Source organism: Diceros bicornis, unplaced genomic scaffold, assembly GCF_020826845.1.
Source record: "Diceros bicornis minor isolate mBicDic1 unplaced genomic scaffold, mDicBic1.mat.cur scaffold_73_ctg1, whole genome shotgun sequence".
Lineage (NCBI taxonomy): Eukaryota > Metazoa > Chordata > Mammalia > Perissodactyla > Rhinocerotidae > Diceros > Diceros bicornis.
Genome location: NW_026691615.1, coordinates 2649214 through 2673846, shown reverse-complemented (window position 1 = coordinate 2673846; position 24633 = coordinate 2649214). Strand labels below are relative to the sequence as shown.

General features: G+C 54.3%; 1 protein-coding gene across 1 annotated transcript; it reads right to left on the bottom strand.

The window, feature by feature from the left end:
• Nucleotides 1-1173: 1173 nt before the first annotated feature.
• Nucleotides 1174-2578, bottom strand: ZNRF4 (zinc and ring finger 4). The gene is given in 3 exon segments (XM_058537978.1): nt 1174-2387; nt 2390-2506; nt 2509-2578. Coding segments are annotated over 3 exon segments (1401 nt in total).
• Between the last annotated feature and the right edge of the window lie 22055 nt (nt 2579-24633).

Here is a 24633-nt window from a genome sequence, read left to right as displayed (position 1 = left end):
ATAGATGATACCACAGGGACACGTTCTGCCAAGCCCAGACCAGGGAGATCGCAGGGTGAATGACCCAGTTGCTCCGGCAAATCAATCACAAGGAAAAATGAAGAGACAGAGACGGTGGGCAGAGCTCTCGCTTACAAGAGAGAGTCTAGACTTCACAGACGATCCTCGACTTTCTGTAGATCCGAATTGGAACCACCTAGAGAAATGACACATGGGGACGGGACCACTGGGTGGTTATTTGATGCTATGACGGGGTCATTGTTATTTTGAGTGTGATGCTGGAGTTTGTGGGGTTTTAAGAGGTCTTATTTTAGGGCACGGGGAAATTCTCTGTGGGGCCGTCCTGGGCGCTGTGGGGGGGTGGGGCAGCATCCCTGGCCCCCACCCACTCGATGCCAGGAGCACCCCCGTGTGACAGCCACAGATGTCCCCAGACATTGCCCAGTGTCCCCTGGGGGCAGACCCACCCCAGTTGAGAACTACTGCTTTAGAGACGCAACCACCTGGAATTTGCATCAAAATACCAAGGTGGGGGTAAGTGGGAGGGGGAAGATACAGAAGGGGCCACACATGGATAACTGTTGAATCTGAGTGATGGGGACATGAGGGTGGGTGTCACTAATCTATCCCCTCTACTCGGGTGTGTTGGAGATTTTCCACCATAAAAAGCTGGAAGGAGGGGGAAATTCAAATAAATCCCGGAGTTTAGTTCGTCGTCACGTGCTCACGTTGCTTTGGGCGTTGTGACGCCCAGGCTGCGCTCATGTAAGGCGAGACTATCAGGGGAAGCGGTGAGGGGCACGTGGGGACTCTCTGCAGGACGTTTGCAACTTTTCTGTGAATCTAAAATTACGCCAAAGTAAAAAGTTTATTTCCAAAAAAAATGTGTAAATGGAGATGAATCAGCATATCAAGGATGAGCGGCCCGTGCGCCCAGGGCTGGAAAATCACCCCCCGGCCCCTCATCTCCTCGCTCACCCGCAGACACTGGGGGCCAGGCTCGGGGTCAGCCGGGATTGGCCGCCCACGGTGGCGCCCGGGGCCGGAGGCTGGTGCCCCCACAGCAGCCAGGGCGCAAATCCACTTTCAAACGGGCTTTATTCTCTCCAGAGTAGAGACACTCCTCCCTCCACCCTCCCTGCCCCGAGCTTCGCCAGCCAGGGGCCGCTGGCCTCAGGGGGGTCCCGGGGACACCACGACCTCGGCCGCCCCCACAGACGTGGCGCTGCAGCGGCGGTGCGGGCCGGCCCGGGCCAGCAGCTCCAGCCTGCGGGCGCGCAGCTGGGCCTGGATGGCCCAGATGGGGGGCCGGTGGCCGGGCAGCGAGGGGTCCTCGTCCCCGAAGCTCTCGACGGTGGAGTCGGAGCCGTCCTCCGTGCCGGCCACTGACTGCTTGCACACGGGGCAGGAGCGCCAGGCGCCCTGGGAGAACCAGAGGTCGATGCACTTGCAGTGGTAGGTGTGGGCGCACGGCAGGATCTTGAGTCGGTCGCCCTCCTCGTACTCGTCCAGGCAGATGGCACACAGGTCGCTGTGCCGCGTGAAGGTGCGCACCTGGGCCTTCTGGCACGCCTGCGTCTGCGCCGTCTTGACCCTGGTCCACCGGGCCCAGAGCCACCGCCACAGGCGCCGCAGGACGAAGACGGTGGACGTGAGCAGGGCCAGGGCGCGGCCCAGGACCCAGGAGATGGCCAGCACGGGGTGGCAGTCCAGCTCGGGGCACGGCGGGTAGTCGGGCAGCAGGAGGATGTGGGCCAGCTTGTCGCAGCGCAGGATGACCCGCAGGTCCTGCGAGGCGGCCTCGCCCACGAACACAGAGGGGATGGTGATCTGGCGCCGCAGGTCCTCATAGACGTGTGCCATGCGCACCAGCTCGTCTGAGCGCACGTTGTGCACGATGGCCGCCTCGAAGCCGGCCTGCTGGGCGTGCAGGACCTTGAGGTCAAAGGTGCAGTCGTAGCGGCGGATGAGCACGATGGCGCCCAGGGAGCCGTTGCCCAGCCGCGGGCCCTCGATGGGGTAGCACGCGTTGGCTGGCTTGGCCTCCATCAGGTAGCCCCGGACGCCCTGGGGGGCCAGGGGCACCCCGAACAGGGCCGGCAAACCCGGGAAGTCCACCGTGCTCACGTTCCCGTCCAGCATGGCCCGCACCACCGCCTGCGAGGGCACCAGCAGGGCCCACAGGATCAGGGCGGCCGTGACCGCCCCCGGGGCCCGCGCCAGCCGCGCCCACCCCATGGCCACCCCCTCCCCCTCTCCCTCCTCCAGCCACTGCGTGGAGCTAGGTCCCACTGGGGACCACCGATGGGAGGCCTTCGGGCATCTCCAGGGCCTCCCCGGGGGCCCGTGGCTGGGATGGGAAGGGAAGTGAGCTCGGATAGGGGCACAGAGGCTGTTGGGCAGGGCGGCTGGGCCCCGGGTGGCCCTAGGCGGAGGCTGGTCCCGGGGGCAGCGCGGCACGCATTGTGTCCGTGAAGGCCGGTCCCAGGAGGAGCTGCCCGACCCGGCGGCCGTGCTGGCAGATGATGCTGAGGCCGGGAGCCCGCAGTGTTCTAGATGCCTCCAGCCTCTGTGACATCGTCCACTTGCATGCTGCCCCCAGGAGCCCCCAGCTGCCTGGGCCTGTGGCCGAGACAGAATTCCAGGGTCTCTGACCTGGGGGCCCGGGCAGGCTTTGAAAAAGCTTCTCGAAGGCTCAGAGCATTGCCGGCTCCTGGACCTCGTGAGGCTCAGGGGTGCCACACAGTGGGCTGGTGGCCCCCGCTGACAAGGATCCAGCACATTCATACTCTAGGGGCATCATCTCCCCGTGCCTCCCAGCCACCGAGGAAGATGCCAGTGTTGCCCCCTTTTGAGATTCCCAGAAGGACCCGGGCTTTTTCAGGGTACCCACTCCCCATGAGGTTCGCTCCTATTACCCAAATTCCTCCCCTCCTGCCTCTCTCCCCCTCACTCCCTCTGCTCCAGCCACACGGGCTCCTCGATGTTCCTCCCACACCCCAGCCCCAGTCCTGCCCCAGGGCCTTTTCACGGGCTGTTCCCTCTGCCTGGATGCCCTTTCTCCCTGTGGCTCTTTCTCACGACTCAGGCCTGGGTTCATACATCCTCAGAGTCTAGCTGGACTCCATTTGGGGGGATGGAGAAGTGCCCAGGTCAGAGCCGGGCTGGCAGGGGCGGGGGGTCCCAAGTCCTCATCGCCTGGTAGCCTCCAGACCCGCACCAGATTTATTCTCTCACCTCAGAGCTTCCTCTCCACCTGGGTCTCCGACTGTCCCCTATTCCCCAGCCAGAGCCCTGGGCACCAGCCTCACATCCTCAACAGCCCCCACCCCCCAAAACCTCCCACCCTGAGTTTTAGTCACCTGGCTAAGCAGCCTGATCAAGTCTCGATTCCTGGCTCTGCCATTGACACGCTGTATGACGTCAGGTAAATCACCTAACCTCTCTGGGCCCCGGCTTCCAGATCTGTAAAATGGGCATAGTGATGAGGAACCCGTCTTACAGGACTGGCAGTGGGAGAATTAAGTGAGATGATGCAGGATGAGTGCTCAGCGGAGGGTCTGACTTCGTTGTTCTCTCAGACCAGACCAGCCTCCAGTTTGCGCCCTTCCCAGTTCATTGCCACGTGGTGGTCGGGGGTTTTTCTAAAATCTCAATCCTCTGGGCTCTCCCATGGTTCCCATTGCCCTCCAGGTAAAGTCTACACTCCTCTCTGGGGCCGGCGAGCCCGCCATAGTCGACCCCTGCCCATCTTTAAAGCCTGAATGCTTTCCAGTGCTCCGAAGGCATCGTGATTTCTTGACCTCTGGAACTTTGCAAATGCTGTTCCCTCTGCTGGGAACAGAATTCTCTCTCCTTAACTCCTCTTTGCCAGGATGACTACTTATTCTTTAGGATTTCTCTGTTGGTCTAATACCTCCTAGAGCAGCCCTCAGCCAATGGCAGAGAAGAGACACAGAGACACACAGGGACACATGTGACAACAGAGGCAGAGATTGGAATGACGCGTCTATAAGCCAAGGGACAGACACCAAGGGTTGAGGCAACCCCAGAAGCGAGGAAAGGGGCACAGAACAGATTCTCTCTCTGAGCCCCTAGAAGAAACCAACCCTGCTAACACCTTGAATTGTGAGAAAATAAATCTGTTGTTTTAAGCCCCCTGATTTGCGGTACTTTCTTACCATGACACAGGAAATGAATACGCACTGGAATCTTTGTCCTGGGGTCCGTCTGTGGATGAGGCCGGACAAAGGCAAGGTGTCACCACACTGAGACTGCAGGATGAGTAAGGATGAAGTTGGCATAAAAGGGCAGAGAACAGCATGCTGGGAGTGTGAATGGCATGTACAAAGGTCCTGAGGTGAGCGAGCGAGAGAGAGTGTGTGTGTTGAATGGTTGGAAAGAGCAGGCCATTCAGAGCGGCTGGAAAGAGGGTCTTACCAAGGATGGAATAGAGTTGGGGGAAGGACGGGCAGGGCCAGACCTGAATCTTGAACGTGGATGGCCTTGGGGTTTACAGAAAACGACAGGGAGCCACAGAAAAGTTTACAGTAGAGGCAGGACACAGTCGAATTGTCTCCTGTTTTGCTCTGTACGTTCTACATGGCTTGGATCTTTTAGAATGGGCATGAATTCACTTATTACCTCTGAAATTAAAAGAGATCTGTGTTGCCGAAGGATCCCCTGGTTGCTGAGTGGAGGGTGGGTTGGAGAGGAAGAAAGAGGCTGGAAAGCCAAGGAGGCAGCCGGAGAATCAGGGAAGGGACTGGGGAAGGGGACAGAGAGGAGGGGACGAAAGCCCTGAATGAGTGAGTAGGTGTGAAGAAGAAGAGAGAGGGTGACACGGATGGAGCCAGCCACAGGCGCACAGTGACGTCCCCCCTTGCCATTCTCTCCTCCTGGGGATGACTCCAAGAAAGTCTCGCTTGGTGCTACCATCTTTAACGCCATTCAGGCAATTGCTAATTTCCCTAAGAGACGGGTCCTTGGCCCCTTTGGATTTTAAAACATCATTTTGTTCTCTGTGTCTTTGATTTTTGGAGGCACCCATATCTTTGTGGCAAGAGATACGGGTTTTTTTACTTAGGACTCTCGCCAAGTTTTTTAAAGAAAGACAACAGGTGGGTTGATCTTTGGGGAATGTTGGTAACGAAAAGAAAAGGTGGATGACGAGAGGGGAAAAGATCGAGAAGAGTTCTCCAAGGAGGGACTGTTGATAAATTGGGTGTGTTAGCATCCTAGGGTGGCTGTAACCAAGTCCCGCAAACTGGGTGGCGGCAAATGAGGCGTTTATCCTCTCACAGTTCTGGAGCCCAGAAGTCCAAGATGAAGGTGTCGGCAGGGTGCGCTCCCTCCAAAGACTCTAGGGAAGGATCCTTCCTGCCTTCTCCAGTTTCAGGTGGTGGCCGCCAATCTCTGGCATTTCTGAGCTCACAGCTGCGTCTGTCGCACACGGCCACCCTCTCCCTGTGTGTTTCTCTATCTTCTCCTCTTATAAGGACTCCGGTCATTTTGGAGTAGAGCCCACCCTAACGACCTCATCTTAACTTGATTCCATCTGCAAAGACCCTATTTCCAAAGAAGGTCCCATTCCCAAATACGTCCCTTTCTTAAACCTGCAGAAAGAACCCCAAATACGAGAGTCAAGAGTCCTGGGTTCGAATCCCAGCTCTGCTCCTTATTTGCTGTGCAACAGTTGAGTATGCCACTGCCTTCTCTGTGCCTTGACTTGCTCCTCTGTAAAATGGGGATAATAATACCAGGCAGCTAGGGTGGACAGCTATTTGGGGCCAGTGGCAATGTGTACCCATGGGATGACCTGTCCCCAACTCTGGGTGTATGTGTCTATAAAGGATGGATGGAGGGAGAGACCTTCTTCCTGGTTCCAGGGTAGGCACGTGACCCAGGTCTGGCCAATGAGAGCACTGCATCCTCCAGGCCACAGGGATTGGTTCAGAGTGGGACATGTGGTCCAGGTTGGGCCAATGAGAGCACTGCACCCTCCAGGCCACAGTGATTGGTTCAGAGTGGGACATGTGGTCCAGGTTGGGCCAATGAGAGCACTGCACCCTCCAGGCCACAGTGATTGGTTAAGAGTGGGACATGTGGTCCAGGCTGGGCCAATGAGAGCCAGCCCTGGGACTTTTGCAGGAACCAGGGGGAAGAAGGATTTTCCTGGGATGCTGACTGGGCTGGAAGGGAGGGATGCAAGTCTTGGGCTCCTGAAGTTTCTTTGCTGCCGGGAGGGAAGATCCTTACTGGCATGAGATGCTATTGGAGCTCCCCCTTTATAGCCACTCAACATTCACCATTTCTGTACCTGTTCACCTGGTCTCCAACATCCAGTACCTATGACTCTACCTGGGGGCTTCTTCTGGCTGCAGGAACCTGTCTGCTCATGTGCAGGGGAGTCTGGGTGTGCCAGAGAATTAACACCCCCGGGGAGCAGCCCAGAACAATGATTTATAGGAGTGAGTGGGCAAATATCCCATCCACCTCGCCCCTCCAATGAGACAACTCTGGGGTGCATGTCCCACACCGTCACCTAGAATCCCCAGCAGATTAAGCTCCAGTTGCCCCAGTGATAACTTGCTTGGCAATGCTTCTTTCATCAGTTGCCTTCTCTTTCCTGTGTCCCTTCCCCCACTCCCTCCTCAGTGTTTTCCGAGATCATTCCAAAATAAATAACTTACATTCAAATTCTTATCTCAGGGTCTGCTTTGGGGGGAACCCAAACCCAGATGCTCTCTGGGAACCCGAACCCAGAGAGCATCCCAAGATGCTCTCTGAGAACAAAAGAGAGCATAGGAAAGCAGAACAAAAGCCTGAGAGAGACCTGAGTCCTAAAAACATCATTTGAGCACCTCAATCCAGCTGAGCCTGAAGGCCACACAACGCCTGTATCCTTGTTATAGAACTGATATATTCTTTTTTTTGCCTAAGAGAGGGTATCCATTCCCACACAACTAACCTCACAGGGGAGTGGTGAGGCTTCCAGAATCTCATAGGAGGAGAGAGACTGGGCATAATTATGAGTTTTTCTTTTTTTGCTTCACTCCTATCTCCCTCTGCAAATGTTTCTAGCAGAGACCTCCTTCAGTGATGCCCAGATGGAATATTCCAAAGATGTGTGACTCCTCTGACTATTAGACATAAAACTTGTATCAGATGGGGTGATGGGATGTGTCTTATATTTGCTCTAATTTCCCAGGAAGTCAAGCCACATCTCCTCTCCTCCTCAGGTGCATCTCCTGCTGAATCGGATGCTAAACTTGCCCATACGTGGGCGGGTATGCAATACACATGCACACCCGACAGGCTTGGGATTCAGGGACCAGTGTGGCCCCATGGGGCTGGGCTGGGAGGGGGATTTAGAGGTCTTCAAGGGATCTGTGATAAATTCCCAGTGGATCACCCACCTGCAGGCTGACCTGGGCCTCTCCGTCTCCCTGTCCCTCTTCTCTATGTATCTGTCTGCCTGATGATTTCTATCTATGAATCTCTGTCTGGCTGTCTCTCTCTCCCTCCACCTCTAACTTTCTGTTTCTCCATCTGTGTTTTTCTGCCTCTTTTGTTTATGCCTCTGTCTCTGTTCCTCTCTCTCTCTCTCACTTTCTGTCTTAGTCTTTCTATGTCTCTGTCTCAATATCTCTGTTACTATCTGACTCTGTTATGTGTCTCTGTCTTGTTCTTTCTCTGTTGTCTCTGTCTGCCCCTGTCTCTACGTATGTCTTTCTCTGTCTCTGTCCCTTTGTCCCTGTCTCCTTTTTTCTTTCTCTTAACTTAATCCTTCATGTTTCTTTCTGTGTGTGTCTCTGTCTTTCTCCCCAGGGCTGTATTTATCTCTGTTGGTCTCTGTCTCTGTCTTTCTCTCTCTGTCTCTCACTCTATCCCCATTCCCCAGCCCTGTGCCTGGTCCACAGTAGATATGCAGTGGATTTTGTCAGCTTGAGGGCCAAAGACGCATGTTTGCGGACCTAGACAAGCCTAAGGTGGTGTGAGGTGAGAGCTGTGCTTAAGGCCCAGTATGGCCCTCACTTCTCATCCCAGCATCTCAGCTTCCGCATCAGTAAAACAATGGTGATCGGTGCAGTCAACAAACACTTTCTGAGCACAATTGCCCACGGACCATCCCATCATCCTTTGAACTTGGGACTGCTTTTCCTCATTCCTCCCAGGAGGAAGTGGCATGCGGAGAGGGGACAATTCCCTGCCCAAGAGCCACAGCTAAGAAGAGTCTGGACCACCTTCTCCACTCCAGGCTCCCCAAGCTTCCTGCCCCTCTGGCTTTGTCCCAGCCTGGCCACCACCCTGGGCCAGGCAACCAGCTGCAAATGAACAGGCTTGCTGTCCAAGGTCAGGCAGCTTCATTTGTCTTCCTACCTTTCTTGCTCCAAAGTCCCGGGTTTTCTGCTGGAATAATTAGACTTTTGGGGACAGAAAATATCGCTTGGGAGAGGGATCTGTCTGCACAAGACAATGTGCTAGGCACTGGGGATACAGTAGTGACCAGGACAAAACCCTGAACCCTTTAGAGATGATATTCTATCTGAGAGGAGGGGAGACAGCACATAAACTAATTAACTAAATGAAGAAACTAACCATGAAACAAAATAATTTCAGGACGCAAAGCGCTGTGAAGGAAATGAAGCAGGCATTGTGGTTAAGAGAGGGGCAACACTAGTTGGAGTGCTCGAGGAAAGTCTCCTCAAGGTGGGGACATTTGAATGGAAGCCTGAAGTAAGGGAAGACCTTTGCTTCTAGAACATTCTTGGGGTGCCACCAAATCACACTTCCGGAGCACCTGGGATTTGTTGATTGGTCTCATTTCCTTTGTTTATTTGCTCATCAAATACTTGCTAAGCACCTACTGTGTGCCAGGCCATGGGCTGGGCACTGGGGACACAGACGTGACCAGGACTGACCCAGTCCCCACCCTCCCGGGGCTCTGTCCAACGGTGGAGGAAAACTTTCAAACAAATGAACAAGAATATTTCAAACAGCGACGAGTCCCACGAGTGAAATAAGACAAGGAGGAGATAAAATCAAATGGCTGAGAAGATCAATCTAAGGATGTTAGAATTCATGGGTAAACGTTTAAGGAGAAACAGGATATTTGCATAGTGTCAAAGCAACTCTCCCAAGACACTTACTAATTTGAAAAGTAAAAAAGTAACTTTCCAGTGGGGAAAATCTGGCAGACACTGTGGTAACCACAGGATCAAGGTTAACATCACTGGTGATGAGACACACCCACCTTGTGTGCCTCCTGATACCCTGGGCTGGGGAGGATGCAACATCACTCCCATGGGATTCTGGGCAGAGATGCACAGCCCCAGTCTAATCACAAGCCAACATCAAACAGATCCAAATTGAGGGACAGTCTACAAAATCCCTGGCCAGTGGTCTTCTTAAGTGTCAAGGTCGTGGAAGACAAGGAAGGACTGAGGAACAGCCCCAGGATGGAGGATGCTAGGGAGTGTGATGATGAAATGCAGTGAGTGGTCCTGGATAGGATCCTGGAGCAGAAACAGGACCTTTGTGGAAAAACTGGTGGATCTCAAATAAGATCTGTAGATTCATTGCTAATATTGTGTCCATATTATTTTCCCGGTTTTGATCATCATACCAGGTTATGTAAAATGTTACTATTAGGGAAAGCTGGGTGAAGGGTATAGGGAAGCTCTGTACTTTCTGCAACTTGTGTTTCTGCCACTTTTCTGTAAGTCTAAAATTATTTCAAAACAAAATGTTTAAAAAAACAATCAAACAGCCTTAAGGCACTAGAAAGAAGATGGAGGAGGAGGAACAGAAAGAGAACAGTATGGCTGGCATGGCTGGCAGGGAATGAAAAGGCAACCGGCTTGATTATGGACTGTCTTGTAGGTCAAATCAACCTAAAAAGCAAATTTGCCTGTTATTTTATCTCAAAATGAGTTTATTTGGGAATAGCCAAAATAATTGCAATGCAGCATGTGCAGGCTATGGCAAACCATAGGCAAATCCAGCAAACAAAGGAGGGGAGCTGCTTTTATAGAGAAAAGGGGGAGTAAGGCGGGGTTGTTCTAAAGAAAGTTCATTGGGGGAAAGTAACAGTTCAGGGCAGCAATGCCTTCTCATTGGCTGAGCTGCAGTGTTTCTCATTGGCTGAGCAGCACTGTTTCTCATTGGCTGAGCAGCACTGTTTCTCATTGGCTGAGCTGCAGTGTTTCTCATTGGCTGAGCTGTGGCATTTCTCATTGGCTGAGCTGCAGCCTTTCTCATTGGTGGCTGAGCTGCAGCGTTTCTCACTGGTGGCTGAGCTGTGGCATTTATCATTGGCTGAGCTGCAGTGTTTCTCCTTGGCTGAGCTGTGGCATTTCTCATTGGCTGAGCTGCAGCATTTCTCATTGGTGGCTGAGCTGCAGTGTTTCTCACTGGTGGCTGATCTGTGGCATTTTTCATTGGCTGAGCTGCAGCATTTCTCGCTGGTGGCTGAGCTGTGACATTTCTCATTGGCTGAGCTGCAGTCTTTCTCATTGGCTGAGCTGTGGCATTTCTCATTGGCTGAGCTGCAGTGTTTCTTATTGGCTGAGCTGCGGTGGTTCTCATTGGCTGAGCTGCAGCATTTCTCATTGGCTGAGCTGAGGCATTTCTCATTGGCTGGGCTGTTGCCAGGTGGGGAAAGAAATCTTCATTCAGGAGTTAAGTCGTTTTACTTCCCGCCCAAAATGCAAGTGTCCGCATCGCCCTGTTTGGTGTAATTGATGATGATGTGATGGGGCTTGAGAGCTCCCCCCACAGGCCTTCTCAACTCTAATTTAATTACTGCATCTTTTATTAATTTCTGCAGTGATGATGGACAGTTTGCATTTTATTGTAAGCACAATGCAGAGCCTGGCCAATCTGGGTTCCCTGCGAGCAGCCCTTGAGAAAAGGATTTGGGTACAAATTGTTTATGTGGGAAGTGATCCCAGGAAACCCCAGCAGAGCAGGGGAAGTGAGAGAGGGATGGGAAGGAGCCGATGCAATGCAGGGTGCATTCGTGAGCAGGTGACTGTGGTGGACGGGTGGGGCTCAGGCCCGCGGGGGACCTCTGGGAGACAGCGTACAGCATGCACGTCAGAGATGCCCCACTCGAGGGAGGAGGGAGCTGGGGTATTTACGCGCCAGCTCCTGCCAGCCATTGGTTGGGGGTCGCTGGTGGGGGGGGTGGCGTGAATTCTGTGACACTTCTCACCTGCTGTGGGCGAGAACGTGCTTATTCAAATTCATTAAGATGAAATAAAATTCAAAATTCAGTTCCTCACTCACACTCACACGTTTTAAGTGCTCCATAGCCGCATGGGTGACCATGTTTGGCGGCACAGTCCTAGAACATTCCGTCATGACTGAACGTTCTATCGGACAGCCCTGCACCGGAGGATTTTAAGCAAGAGAGTGGCACCATCCGACTGAGACTCGAGGAAAATCCCTCCAGCTGCTGAGGAATCACAGCCTGTCAGGGGTGAGGGTGGAAGCTGGGAACCTAGGGAGGAGGCAGGGCGAGCATCCAGGCTGGAGGTGATGGAGGCTAGGACCAGTGCAGTAGCAGTAGGGGTAGAGCAAAGCTGTTTGGAAGTGGCATTACCAGGGAAAACTGGGCATTTGGATGTAAGAGGTGAGGGGAGAGGAGCAAGAGGAGGTAAGATCTGGGCTCTGCAGTGAGACGCAGGTGGAGGCGGGGTGGCTGTCCCCAAGATGGGGGCCCGAGAGGGGAAACTGATTCAGGGGTCAATGCAGAGCTTTGTCTGGGCCCCGCTGGGCCTGAGGGGTCAGGGAGAAGTTCAGGGGGACCCCACTTGGCAGCTGGACTCCAACGGTGGAGGCCTGGGTAGACGTGGGAATCTGGGCCCACGGGGCATCCTGGCCACAGGCCCAGCTGGCAACCGCTGGGCCGTGATGTCACTTGTCAGGCGGAAGAGGGCCTCATCCGTCCCCAGGCTGGAAGACACAGCTTGCCTAAATGCTAACAAGTTTTGCCTCCAAATGGTGGCGGGCTGTACGCATGTGTATGTGTGTGTTTAATTCTGGAATGAATTTAATTCTAATTCCGCCGACTTTGGGGATGGGAAACAGCTGTCTTAATGTGTTAAACAGTGGGTTTAAAATAGCAAGCATCTGTTCGCCGTCTGAGCCAGCGCCCACCGAGGCCGCTCCCAGGCGCTGGGGCTCAGGGTTCGGGGGACCCTGGTCGTGGCCCTGGAGAGAGGACAGAAGGTGGGGCTGGCAGGTCCAAGATGCAGGTTCAAAGCTGGCCCTGCCACCAGGCACGTGACCTGCCCCCTGGGGTTTCTGCTGCCTCGTCTGTTAAAATGGGGACTGTTGACCAACCACGCTGGGCCGTCCCCTGTGCTGGAACCACGAGCACAGCTGTGATGGATCAGACGGCTCCTGTCGGGGGACGGATCGTAAGCACATACCCCCCACCCCTCAGAGGCTTCCTGGCTGTGTGGCCTGAATCGCTCTGTGTCTCGGTTTCCCACAAATGGAGATAATGATAGTAGCTAACGCCGAAAGTTGTTAAAAAGTTTAGATGAGTTAACACACGGAAACTGTGTACTTACAGCGGCGCCGGGCAGACGGGGAGCCCTATGTAAATGTGTAATGAATTTTTTTACAAGTTAATAAATACATAATAGAATCTCAAAGAGCGAAAAGGGATAGAGACAGGAAATAATAGGGTGATGGAGGCCACAGAGGGGGCTGGGGAAGTCAGGGAGGGCTTCCCTGAGGAGGTGACCTTTGAGCTGAGACATGAAGGAGGCAGAGGAGCCGCCCAAGTCAGGAGGAGAGCCGTCCAAGCAGAGGGAGCAGCAGGTGCAAAGGCCCTGGGGCAGGACTGTGTTTGGGAATTCCACAAATAGGAAGGAGGCCGGTGCGGCTGGAACAGGAGCAGGGCCAGAATGTGAACGAGCCCGCAGGTTGCGTTATGCAGTTTAAGCTTTACCCCTAAGTCAGCAGGGAGCCACTGCAGGTTTCAGTGGGGGAAGAGTGGGATCTGATTTGCAGCCAGACTGATGGCTCTTAGCTCGGCTTCTCTGTGCACTTATTGGGCACCTACTGGGTACCAGGCCTCCAGGGGACAGCAGGCAGAGTCAGAGTTGCTCACGGCCAAGCTAGGGAAGAACGAGACGCTGAATGTGCCCACGGGCTTCCATTCTGGTTCTGGATAATGCAGCCCACAGGCAATGCTCCAGGCTCGGACGGCCCTGGGTTCGAGTCCCAGCTCTGCCACTTCCCAGCCACCTGGCCTGTCCTCAGTTTCCCCTTCTCGTCACCGAGCTGTCTCACGGGTGGAACAAGATGGTCCACGCCCAGCGCTTTGCACGCGCTGTCGTCGCATTTCACACGCTTAGCCCTCATTTCTTACAAAGTGAAACCCACAGCCACCCTGTGACCCCGCAATTCCAGCCCTAGGATTTACCCGAGAGAGCCGAGAACACACGTCCACACGAAGACCTGTACCCACGTGTTCGGAGCATCTTTATCCGGAACAGCCCCAAATCGGAAACCACCCAGACATCCATCGGCAGGTGGGGGGACCGGCAAACAGTGATCCACGCGAACCGTGGAACATTCCTCAGCCACAAAGAGGAAGGGAGCACGGAGACACGCAACCACACGCGTGAGCCCCAACATCGTCACGCGGAGCCACAGAAGCCAGGATGCACACTGTGAGATGCCTCGAACGTACACACCAATTTCCAGTGACCGAGAGCAGACCGGGGGGCTCCGGAAGAGCTGCGTGTGTGGCTGGGAGGAACTACGGAGGGACCCGATGGGAGCCGGACGAGGTCAGGGTCCTGATGGTTTTACGGGTGTGCGTGCCTGGGTGTGAAAACGCATCCAACCACACGCTTGAAATATTTGCAGTTCACCATATGACAATTTCACCTCAATTAAGCTGTGAAAACAAAATGAAATAACCAAAAGAAATCACTGAGCCCAGAGCCCAGGGTGCGGGGGGGACCAGCATGGCCGTGACGCGGTGGGGGACAGGCACGGGTGTCGGGGGGATTTAAGAGAAGCTTCCGGAGGCTTCCAGAGCCCAAGGCCACAAGCTGGCCCCCACCCTCTGCGTCCCGGGAAAGGAGCCCGCGCTTCACCCGGGCCATGGAGAGCAATTTCATAACGTTCTGCTCTCCGCCAACGAGACACAAGATTAATTACCGCCATAAACACGCTGGGCGCCACCTAAATATTTCATAGATCTGTGCATGCGCTCGCACACGCGCACACACCCGCGTGCGGCCGTGGGCTGGCTCTCCGGGGTTTTTGTGTTTTGCTTTTCTGCAAAGGAGGCTGCAGGCGGGCGAATGGGGAGAGTCCTCTTCTCTTCTCTTCTGTCTCGTGTTCACGCCTTCCCCTGCCAGGCGGGTCTCGGGGTGACAGGGGAGCCTTCAGCCAGGGTTCAAGGAAGAACCGGTTTCCGTGGCCACCTCTTCGCAAGGCGGCGGCCGTGCTGGGAGGATGGAGGGGGCAGCAGAGGGTCTGGGCCCTGGCCTTGCTCTTGGGGAAAACTGGAGGCCCCTGTGTCATTGCAGAAAGTGACCAAGAGCCCCTTCTCCCTTCCCACAGGATCAATCAACAGTCATTTATTCACTCGACAGACATTTCCCGGGGTGGAGAGAGTGGCAGTTTAGAGCACAGACTCGAGATCAGAGAGACCTGGGTCCCATACAGCTTCCCCAACTTCTTGGCTGTGTGACCTTGAGTGAGCACCTTTACCTCTCTGGGCCTCGGTTTCCTCATCTGCAAGATGGGGATAATAATAGAATCCTGTATCGTAAGTTAGATCTAAAATTCTTATAAAGTTCTTAAGGTGGGGCCAGGTATACAGTAGGTGCTCAAACAGTTTGGCTATCATGAGGGGGGTACTATTACTGTTTGCTGAGCTCCAGGCCCTTTCCTGGAACAGCGAAGGAGACGGTGCTTACCTGCCCTCCATGCTCAGGTCTTATTTCTTATTTTTTCATCCTTGCACTTTACATATGGAGGCTCAAAGCCACGGAAGAGTTTGGTCAGGGACTCAGTGCAGGATACAGTTGAAGGAACTCAGAGACGCCTCGATGATCTCAAGGCCCCTTATTTTTGCTGATGGGGAAACTGAGGCCCGGAGAGGGGCAGGGAGGCCTTCCTGGCCTTCACTTCTGAGCCCAGCCCTGAGTCTCAGGAGGGACCCCAGAAATTCCCAGTCACGTCCCTGCCTGTCCTCAGTGCTGTGGCTGCGGGAGCCGCCTGCCTGTAATTTACCAAATGTGACAGCATCTTGGCCCCGATGGCACAGCCCCAGCCAGTGGCCTCTGCGGGGCTGTCACCTCCCCCGCCGGGTCTGAGTGATGGAACGAGGGAGCGAGAGTCAAGCTCTCACCGTGTGCCAGCACCCAGCTGGCCCACCGCTTCTGCGGATTTGGGGTGGACGGCTAGAGACTCTATCGCCCCCAAGGCTGGACGGATCACGACCCCATTGACAGATGTGGAAACTGAGGGTCCAGGATGGAAAGCAAGTCACCCACGTCACATGGGTACCCATCTGACTCCCTTCTATTGCCAGGCCCCGGGGTGGGGGCTCTGACAAGCAGTGACCGAGACAGACCCAGGCCCTGCCCTCTCGGGGCTCACGTCCAGCAGGGAGGGCAGGCGATGAGCAATGCACACGATGAATAATTGTGGGGTGTGTTGGGTAATAAAAACTATGGGAAAAAAGAAAGAAGGGAGGGGGGTACAGGATCCAGAGATGGAGGAGGATGAAAGTGACAAATGGGGGGAGGCCTCACTGAGGAGGTGACATCTGAGCAGACACCTGAGGGAGGGGAGGGAGGGAGCCATGTGGGTTTCTGGCGGAAACAGCACGTGCAAAGGCCCTGCGGCAGCAACAAGCTCGGCCTGTGTGAACAACAGCACAGAGATGGAGTGAGGGACACTATAGGATGGATGGTGTGGTAGGCAGAATAATATCTCCCCAAAGATGTCCTCAGCCCAATCCTTGGAACCTGTGGATATGCTACCTTACACAGTGTAGTGGGATAAATAGCGTCCCCCCGAAATTCATATCCACCTAGAACCCCCGAATGCGACCTTATTTGGAAATAGGGTCTTTGCTGGTGTCATTAGTTAAGGATCTCGAGACGAAATCGTCCTGCGTCTAGGATGGGCCCTAAATCCAATGACTGATGCCCCTATAAGAAGGGAACACAGAGACACAGGGAGAAGACCGCCCTGTGAAGATAGAGGCAGAGGCTGCAGGGATGCGGCCACCAGCCAGGGGACGCCTGGGGCCCCCAGAAGCTGGAAGAGGCCAGAAGGACCCTCCCCTGGAGCCTCCGGAGGGAGCACGGCCCTGGGACCCCTTGATTTCAGCCCTCTGGCCTCCAGGACTGTGAGAGAATAGATCTGTGCCACCTTAAGCCCCCCGATTTGTGGTACTTTGTTACAGAAACCCTGTAAAATTTCCCAGAAAAGGGAAATTAGCAAATCTGATTAGATTAAGGACTTTGTGACAAGGAGATTGTTTTAGATTATTTAGTTGAGCCCAGTGCAATCCCCCGGGTCCTCATCAGAGGGAGGAGGAGGGTGAGAGGCAGAGAGAGACGGGAGACGCTGCGCTGCGGGCTGTGCAGAGGGAGGAAGGGGCCCCGAGCCCAGGACGCGGCGCCTCTAGAAGCTGGAAAAGGCAGGAGACGCTTCTCCCCGGAGCCCCCGGAGGACCAGCCCTGCCCACACCTGGACTTTAGCCCGGGGAGACCCGTGTGGGACTCCCGGCCTCCAGAAGCGTCCGATAAGAAATGTGTGTTGTTTTCAACCACTAGATTTGTGGTGCTTTGTTACAGCAGCGGGAGGGGCTCATACAGATGGTTTAATGGTTTCCATTTAAAAGGAGGCAGAACCCGTGCGACCTCTGGGCACAGAGCGGCTGCTCACAGCTGGGCCTCACCCAGCGTGGCCCCTGGTCTGCTGGTCCACCGACGGCCCCCCGGGCCCACTGCATTTCTACGCCCTCGGCAGCCGGGGGTCATCGGCAGCTGCAGGCAGGGCCTCCCCCAGCCCCTTTCATTTACTGCTTTTTTTCGAATTACAAACATCGGGAATGTTCTAGAATGCCTTCACACTACACAGGCCAGTGGAAAGCGAGAGTTGCAAACTGCGGCCCCCCGGGGCCACACTCGGCCCCCAGATGTGCCTCCTCTGATCAAGGGATTTTGTTTGGGTTTTTAAATTAGTGACGATGCTTAAAGATCTGGAAGTTTCCTGTAGGTCTAGAATCGGCGCTTGCTCTGAAGAATCAGGGGATCTGGCCACGCTGGGCCCACGTTTTCTCACGGCTGATGCTGAGAGGTGCCACCCCCGTTAGTCGGGGCAGGGGCCTCAACTTACCAGGGACCCCACCCAGCCCACTGAGAGTCGTCACCATCACCCATCAACCCCAGCAGCCTTCCTCGGGTTTAAAAGTGATAATACTAGTTTGGCAGTTCCTCAGTTAGGTAAACAGAGAATTACCGTAGGACCCAGCAATTCCACTCCTGGGGCTCTACCCAAAGGATTTGAAGACAGGTGTTTACACAAAAACTTTTACGTGAATGTTCATAGCAGCATTATTTATAACGGCCAAAAGATGGAAACAACCCAAACGCCCATCGATGGATGAATGAACAGACACACAATGTGGTCCATCCATACGGTGGAATATGACGCAGCCATGAAGAGGAGTGAGGCCCTGACACAGCCACACCGTGGATGGACCCTGAACACACGATGCTCAGTGAGAGAACCAGACACAGAAGGACACACGGTGTGTGATTCCATTGATGTGAAATGTCCAGAACAGGCACATCCACAGACAGGAAGTGGGTTCATGTTTATCAGGGGCTGGGGAGGAAGGTGGGGAGCGAGTGCTCACGGGGATGGGGTTTCCTTTTGGGGGGATGAAATGTTCTGGAACTATAGTGTTGATGGTTGCACAACACTGAGAATGTACTAAATGCCACTGGATTGGTTGATTTTGTGTTATGTGAATTTCATCTCAATAAAAAAAGTAATAATGAAATAAAATAAAATAAATCCCCTTGCCTTGGGTGACCCCCATTGACATTCTGGTGCAAATGCTTCCAGAACTTTCTCCTCCCACATCATTGTCCTTGAGGCTTCCTCTTGCCCCTATGCACGTACCCCAGACATGGGTCCACATCCGCTCACACCGCTGACCTCACCCTTTATCATGGCTGCGTAGTCTTCCCTTACCCAGGTGGCGGGGTCGCCTGCCCCCTGGTGGTGGGCTGCTGGTAGTTTCCAGTTATTTGTACTTGAACATGGAAGTGAAGGTGATTGGACGTGTCTGTATATTGCTCTAGAGGGCACAGGACCAGTTTGGTTCATTTTCAATTTCAGTGGGTGCCAACAGCTCCCACTGTCCCCACGTGTATGAGGGTGCTTGTTCCAGGTCCCCCCTCCTCTGCCCACAGCCCTCCAGGGCTCCCCCTCCCTCGGGGGAGAAGCCCACGTCCTCCTTGCGGTTCCCCAGGCCCCGCATGACCTGCCCCGTCCCCTCCCCGCCCTCCCTCCTCCCTCTCTCCCCCTCCTCCCTCTCTCCCCCTCCTCCCTCTGCCTCAGCCACACGGGCTTCTCGCTGTTCCTCCAATACGCCAGGCCCGTCCTGCCCCAGGGCCTTTGCACGGGCTGTGCCTTCTGCCTAGATTTCTCCTCCTGCTCACCCCCTTCCCCAGGCAAACTCCTCATTTTTCAGATCACAGCTCCTGTGTCGTTTCCTCATTCCAAACTTACCGAGGGGGGAGAGAGAGAGAGAGATGGGGTGTCTGAGAGAGAACATGAGAGATTATCCAAGGGGAGAAACCAGGCAGAGACCGGACAGGAGCGGGTGGGGAGCTGGGCTTGGGCAGGGCTGGGGAGAGGCAGTTGGAGGCCGAAAGGGCAGCCGGGACTGGCCCGGGGCGAGTGGCCCCTGTCGTGCGGAGCCCCCCCAGGCCCCCCCAGTGCACTGGCTCTTGCGCATCAACACTCGCCAGAGATTCGGGAAATATTTTCTCACCATCTGACAGTTTTGGCAAAATACAATTCCTCCAGCTTTTTTCCGTGCAAAAAACATGTCCATCAAAACCGTCCCCGCAGGGCCGGCGGGAGAGGGAGGCCGCGGGATTTGGTCCGGGGACTGCGGAAAGGCTCCGGGGAGAGGAAGACGCGGCGGCCTCGCGTCTCTCTGCAGTTGGGGGGCGACGTAAAAACAGTAAGAGTAACAGTGAAATCGCAGCCACTCGCTGAGCGCTTGGTGGGGCTGGATGCTCCGCTGTGTCCGTGTGCCTGCACAACTCCCCCGTTATTATTATCCCCATTTTTCAGATGAGGACGCAGAGCCCAGAGAGGGGAAGACACTCCCGTAAGGTCACACAGCACAGCCAGGATTTTAACCCACACCCGCTCAACTTCCCCAGGGAGGCCTGGAAGACCCTCTCCCCAGACGGGAGAGGGGAGGAAAGGCAAGGGAGGCTGAGGGATCAGCATATGCAAAGGTTTCAAGCAGGTTCCATTCAATTCCAGCTATGGCCAGCAGCCCTCAGTTAAATGTGACTGTGCAAAGCCTAGAGGAGGTACAGAAGTTGAGCAGGCCCACAGTGGTGATGGGGTTGGGGCATCCCCTCGACTGCCTTCATCGTCCCTGTCACATCCCGGTCCCCACAAACCCCTAAGCCAGGAGCGAGCGTGGTGTGCAACCTTAAGCAAGTGGCTTAACCTCTCTGTGCCACGGTTTCCCTGTTGGTTTCAATAGACATAAAAAATAATCTCTAACTCTCAATTAAAAGTGTTCCTGTTCCAGAAACACTTGGGACGGGCTTGGCACACAGTAGGTGCTTATAAACGTGGAATATAATTAGGTAAGTGAGTCCTGAGCAAGGAGTGGGCAGGCAGGGGGTGGGGGGCAGGAAGGTGGCTCTGGTCCCGGAGCCCGAGCCCCCGCCGGCTCCCGAGGCCAGGGATGGAGTTTTCTAGAACACTGCCCCTCCTCCCAGTTTCCACCCGGAGCCGGCACCGCCGCATAAATCCCACTTTACGGCTGTTATTGACAGGCGGCGGGAAAAGCAGGCCTACCAAGGCCCAATTAATTTTCCCGTCTGGCATCTGTGCACAGAGCAAATGTCTGAGCTCCTGGAGGGAGGGGCAGAGCGGGCTGGGGACAGGCCAGGCTGAGGACAAGGTCGTGGGCCGGCTGGGGGCATTCGAGACCCCATCCTAGGAGCACTGTTCGGGGAGTCCCAGATTCTGAGCCCCCGGCTCTTGTCTGAGGGCAGAATAGGTGTGGAGCGGGGTTTGCAATTTTTAATGAGGATGAAGATGAGGAGACGCTTGAGCAAATCCCCGAAGGAGGTGACAAGGAGCCATGTAGCTTTCTGGAGGAACAGTTTGCCAGCAGAAGGCACAGCCCGTGCAAAGGCCCTGGGGCAGGACAGGCCTGGGTGTGGGAGGAACCGTGAGGAGCCCGTGTGGCTGGAGCAGAGGGAGGAGGGGGAGAGAGGGAGGAGGGAGGGCAGGGAGGGGACGGGGCAGGTCGTGCGGGGCCTGGGGGTCCTCGGGAAGGACGTGGGCTTCTCCCCCAAGGGATGTGGGAGCCCTGGAGGGCTGTGGGCAGAGGAGGGGGACCAGACTCAGGGGCCCACAGGCGCCCTCTGGCAGCTGCAGAGAGAACAGTTGGAGGATCCATCTTGAAAACAAACCCAGTTATTAAATTCTCCCTTTCCAACCCCAACTGTGGGCCCGAGGCCTCCTCGCTCTTGAAAGGGAAAATCTGTGCACGTGAAGAGGCCTTAAAGCATGCTCGAGGAACTTCCTGCAATGCTGGACGCGTCTATACCTGCCCTGTCCAGTACGGGGCCACCAGGGACATGTGGCTTCTGAGCAGTTAAAATGTGTCCACTGCAACTGTGGAATTGCATTTCAAATTTATTGAATTAATTTCTTTTTTTAAATTGTAAAATACAGAACGAAATTTACCATCTTAACCATTTTTAAGGGCACAGCTCAGCGGCATGAAGCACATTCACACTGTTGTGCAACCATCCCCACCATCCGTCTCCAGAACTTTCTCATCCTCCCAAACTGAGACTCTGTCCCCATGACACACTGACTCCCCGTCCCCTCCCCCAGCCCCTGGCCCCACCATCCACTTTCTGTCTCTGTGGATGTGACTCCTCTAGGGGCCTCCTGTGAGGGGATCACACAGTGTCTGTCCTTCTGCATCTGGCTCATGTCACTGAGCATCACGTCCTCAAGGTCCATCCACGTTGGAGCAGGTGTCAGAATCTCCTTCCTTTTCACAGCTGCGTAATATTCCAGTGTGTGGATGGACCACTTTGTGTGTATCCATTTATTCATCAACTTTTATCTATTGTGAATCATGCTGCTATGAACGTGGTGTACAGACATTTCTTTGAGACCCTGCTTTCAATCGAATTTTATTTAATTTTAATTAATTTAAATGTAAATAGCCATGTGTAGCTAGTAACTACTGTATTGGACAGTGTGGCTCTAGAAGAATTGGAAGAAAATTGAAGAGAATGAATTTTCCTTCTTAAGTGTAATTCAGTGCCCTATTGGGGACAACAAATGACATTTTATGAGCCACCCACACTTATTAGTATCCCACACTGTAACCTATAGTCCAGCGTGGGACACAGCGCAGCAGAGACATTCCCTGGATGAGGCCTCCTCGGCCTACTGCTTCCTCCTCCCCAGGGGCAGGCAGCCTGGACCCCACAAGCCTGAGGATGATGGCCACCATCAGGGGCAGCTGCACCCCACCCCGTGGCCTGGGCCTCATTAGAGTGGTACCCAGGGAGGCTGAGTGAGGAACCTGGCACTCATTATTACTCGAGCTGTGGAGGAGCCTCAAAGGAAATGCTTAGATGGAGGTGTATCGGTCAGCTATTGCTGCATAACAAAGAACCCTCAAACACATTTATCATCTCATAGTTTCTGTGGGTCGAGAATCCGTGCATGCCTTAGCTGGGTCCCCTGCTTCAGGGGCTCCTACAAGGGAACAATTTTGGTGTCATCTGGGACAGTGGTCTCATCAGAGGCTGGACTGGGGAAGGATCCACTTCTGAGCTCCCTCGGGTTGCTGTTGGTGGGATTCATTTCCTTGTGGCTCTAAGCCTGAGGTCCTCGGATCCTTGCTGACTGTCAGATGCACGTTGCTCTCCGCGTCCAGAGCTGCCCACAGTCCTTTGCCCCTTGGCCATCTCCACGGACCATTCTCAACATGACCACTGGCCAGTAAGAAAGAAAAAGAGTGGCAAGTCTGCTGGCAAGACGGAGTCTTATATATGGTAACATAATCATGTTCTGCCGTATTCTGTTGGTTACAGCAGGTCACAGGTGCCACCCAGACCTAAGGGGAGGGGATCACACAAGATGTGGACACCAGGGGGCAGGAGTCATGAGAGCCACCTTAGGGTCTGTCTGCCAGAGGAAGCAAAGGGAGGGAGAGCTGGCAATGGCTCTGGGCCCCGAGGGGTGTCTGGGAGGGAAGGAAAGAAAAGAGGAGGGAAGAGCCGAAGGTAAGAGAGATTGGGAATTGGGAGAAAGACATGAAATTCCACAACTTTTTTTTTTTTTTTTGCTGAGGAAGACTGGCCCTGGGCTAACATCCATGCCCATCTTCCTCTACTTTATGTGGGACGCTGCCACAGCATGGCTTGACAAGCGGTGCATAGGTCCACACCCAGGATCTGAACCTGCAAACCCCAGGCCACCGAAGTGGAGCACGCAAACTTAACCACTAAGCCACTGGGCCAGCCCCTCCACACCTATTTTTGGTGCCCCCTTTTTGCCCAGCCCCAAGTCCTCTTGGCCTCACACGGACACTCCCAGCCCAGTGTGACTTCTGCTCTCATGGGGAGAGGGGTGCACAGGCTCCCCCAGTATCCCTGATCCACCCTGAGGGTTGGGAAAGCTTCCTGGAGGAGGCAGCCTCTGTGAGACCCCCGAGGATGAGACAGAGGCCATCGGTGAGATGGGGGCATGTGTTCTGGGTGGAGGGACCAGCAAGGGCAGAGGCTTGGAAGCATGAAGGAGAGAGATGTACACACCTGGCAGGGCAGTGAGGTCACACCAGGGGGTTATTGGATGAATCATCACTTTGCCTCCGAGGGAGGTAATGCCATACCCATTGTACAGATGGGGAAACTGAGGCTCAGACAGGTGAAGCCACTTTCTCCAGGTCATGTGGCTCAGAAGAGCAGCCTCATTTGTGAATCGGATGTTTGAGGTCCTTCTTCATGCTCACACACAACTCTGAGATCCCCTTTATGACCTCAAGATTGAAAACAACAACGACAACAACAGTAATAATAATAGTGGTGTTTGTTGAGCGCTTTCTATGTGCTAAATACCACTGTAAATGCTATATATATATCAGAGGTCACTCCAGGGCCAAATACCGCCCAACATTTGTTGTTTACATTTTTAAATGGTTGAAAAAAAGAATGAAAGAATAATTTTGGGACACATGAAAATGATGTGAAATTCAAATTTCAGTGTCCGTAAATAAAGTTGTCTTGGCTCACTGCTGCACCTGTTCATTTATACATGGTGGCTGTCACACAACAATGGCAGAGTGGACCGTGTGGCCCCCAAAGCTGAAATTTTTGACTTTCTGGCACTTGACAGAAAAAATTTGCCAGCCCAGCTGTCTCTGTATTAATTCCTTGCAACCACTCTGTGAGTTAGATGCTATTGCCTTATTCGGTTTATACAGATGAGGAAACTGAGACACACAGGGTTAAGTGGCTTAGCTAAGGTCACAGTTAATAAGTGGCTGAGCTGGGATTTGAACCCAAGTCTGTCGGACTCCCCGTACAGTGCTCTCAGCTCGGCACCATACCTGATCATGCCCTCTGGCCCTTGGCACTTGAGGCCTGGAGTGTCTGGGTCCAGCTCTTTCTCCCCTGAGCCTGGGGAGGGGGTGGGTGGTCTGCAGGTGCCCACAGCAAGCTCCCCATTCCAGCTGACCCCTCCCTTCAGGACCATCCAGGAAGGCAGCCAATTAAGAGCAAATCAATTAAGCAAACTCCATGCTGACTGCTGCCCTGTTTTTCTGACCTCAGCCGCGAGGCTCACATTCCGGACCCGGCCGACTTGGGTTCGAGCAAATGCATTTGTGGGTAGATTTGAGAAGGGGCTGCAGGATCAGGAATCCGTACAAAGCACTCTGGCCTGGCGCCCCGGGAGCCTGCGACATTGGATTGTATAATCTGATCCCCCCCCGGGGAAGGTGTGGTGGGGGGTATTGTGTGAGCAAGTGCTGGAGGAGGGGAACCCGTAGAAGGAGGGACTGTTCTGCAGACGAGGAGCTGCTCGGTGTGTCTGGGAGTGTGGAGGGAGCAGTGGGAAAACAAGGCTATAATTTGCTCATTTTACCTGTCATTCAAGTGATGAAGGTTGCTGTTTCTTTGTCACATGCTATTTGAGAGATGTGACACCTGAAAGGGGAGTGTCATAATGCAGGCTCTTCCTGCTGTGCTCTAACCTGGAATGATATGAGGTTTGAGCTGCCGCAGACATCTTGTAAGGGCCTCTATGTGGAGCTTGAAAGCAGAGCAGTGCAGA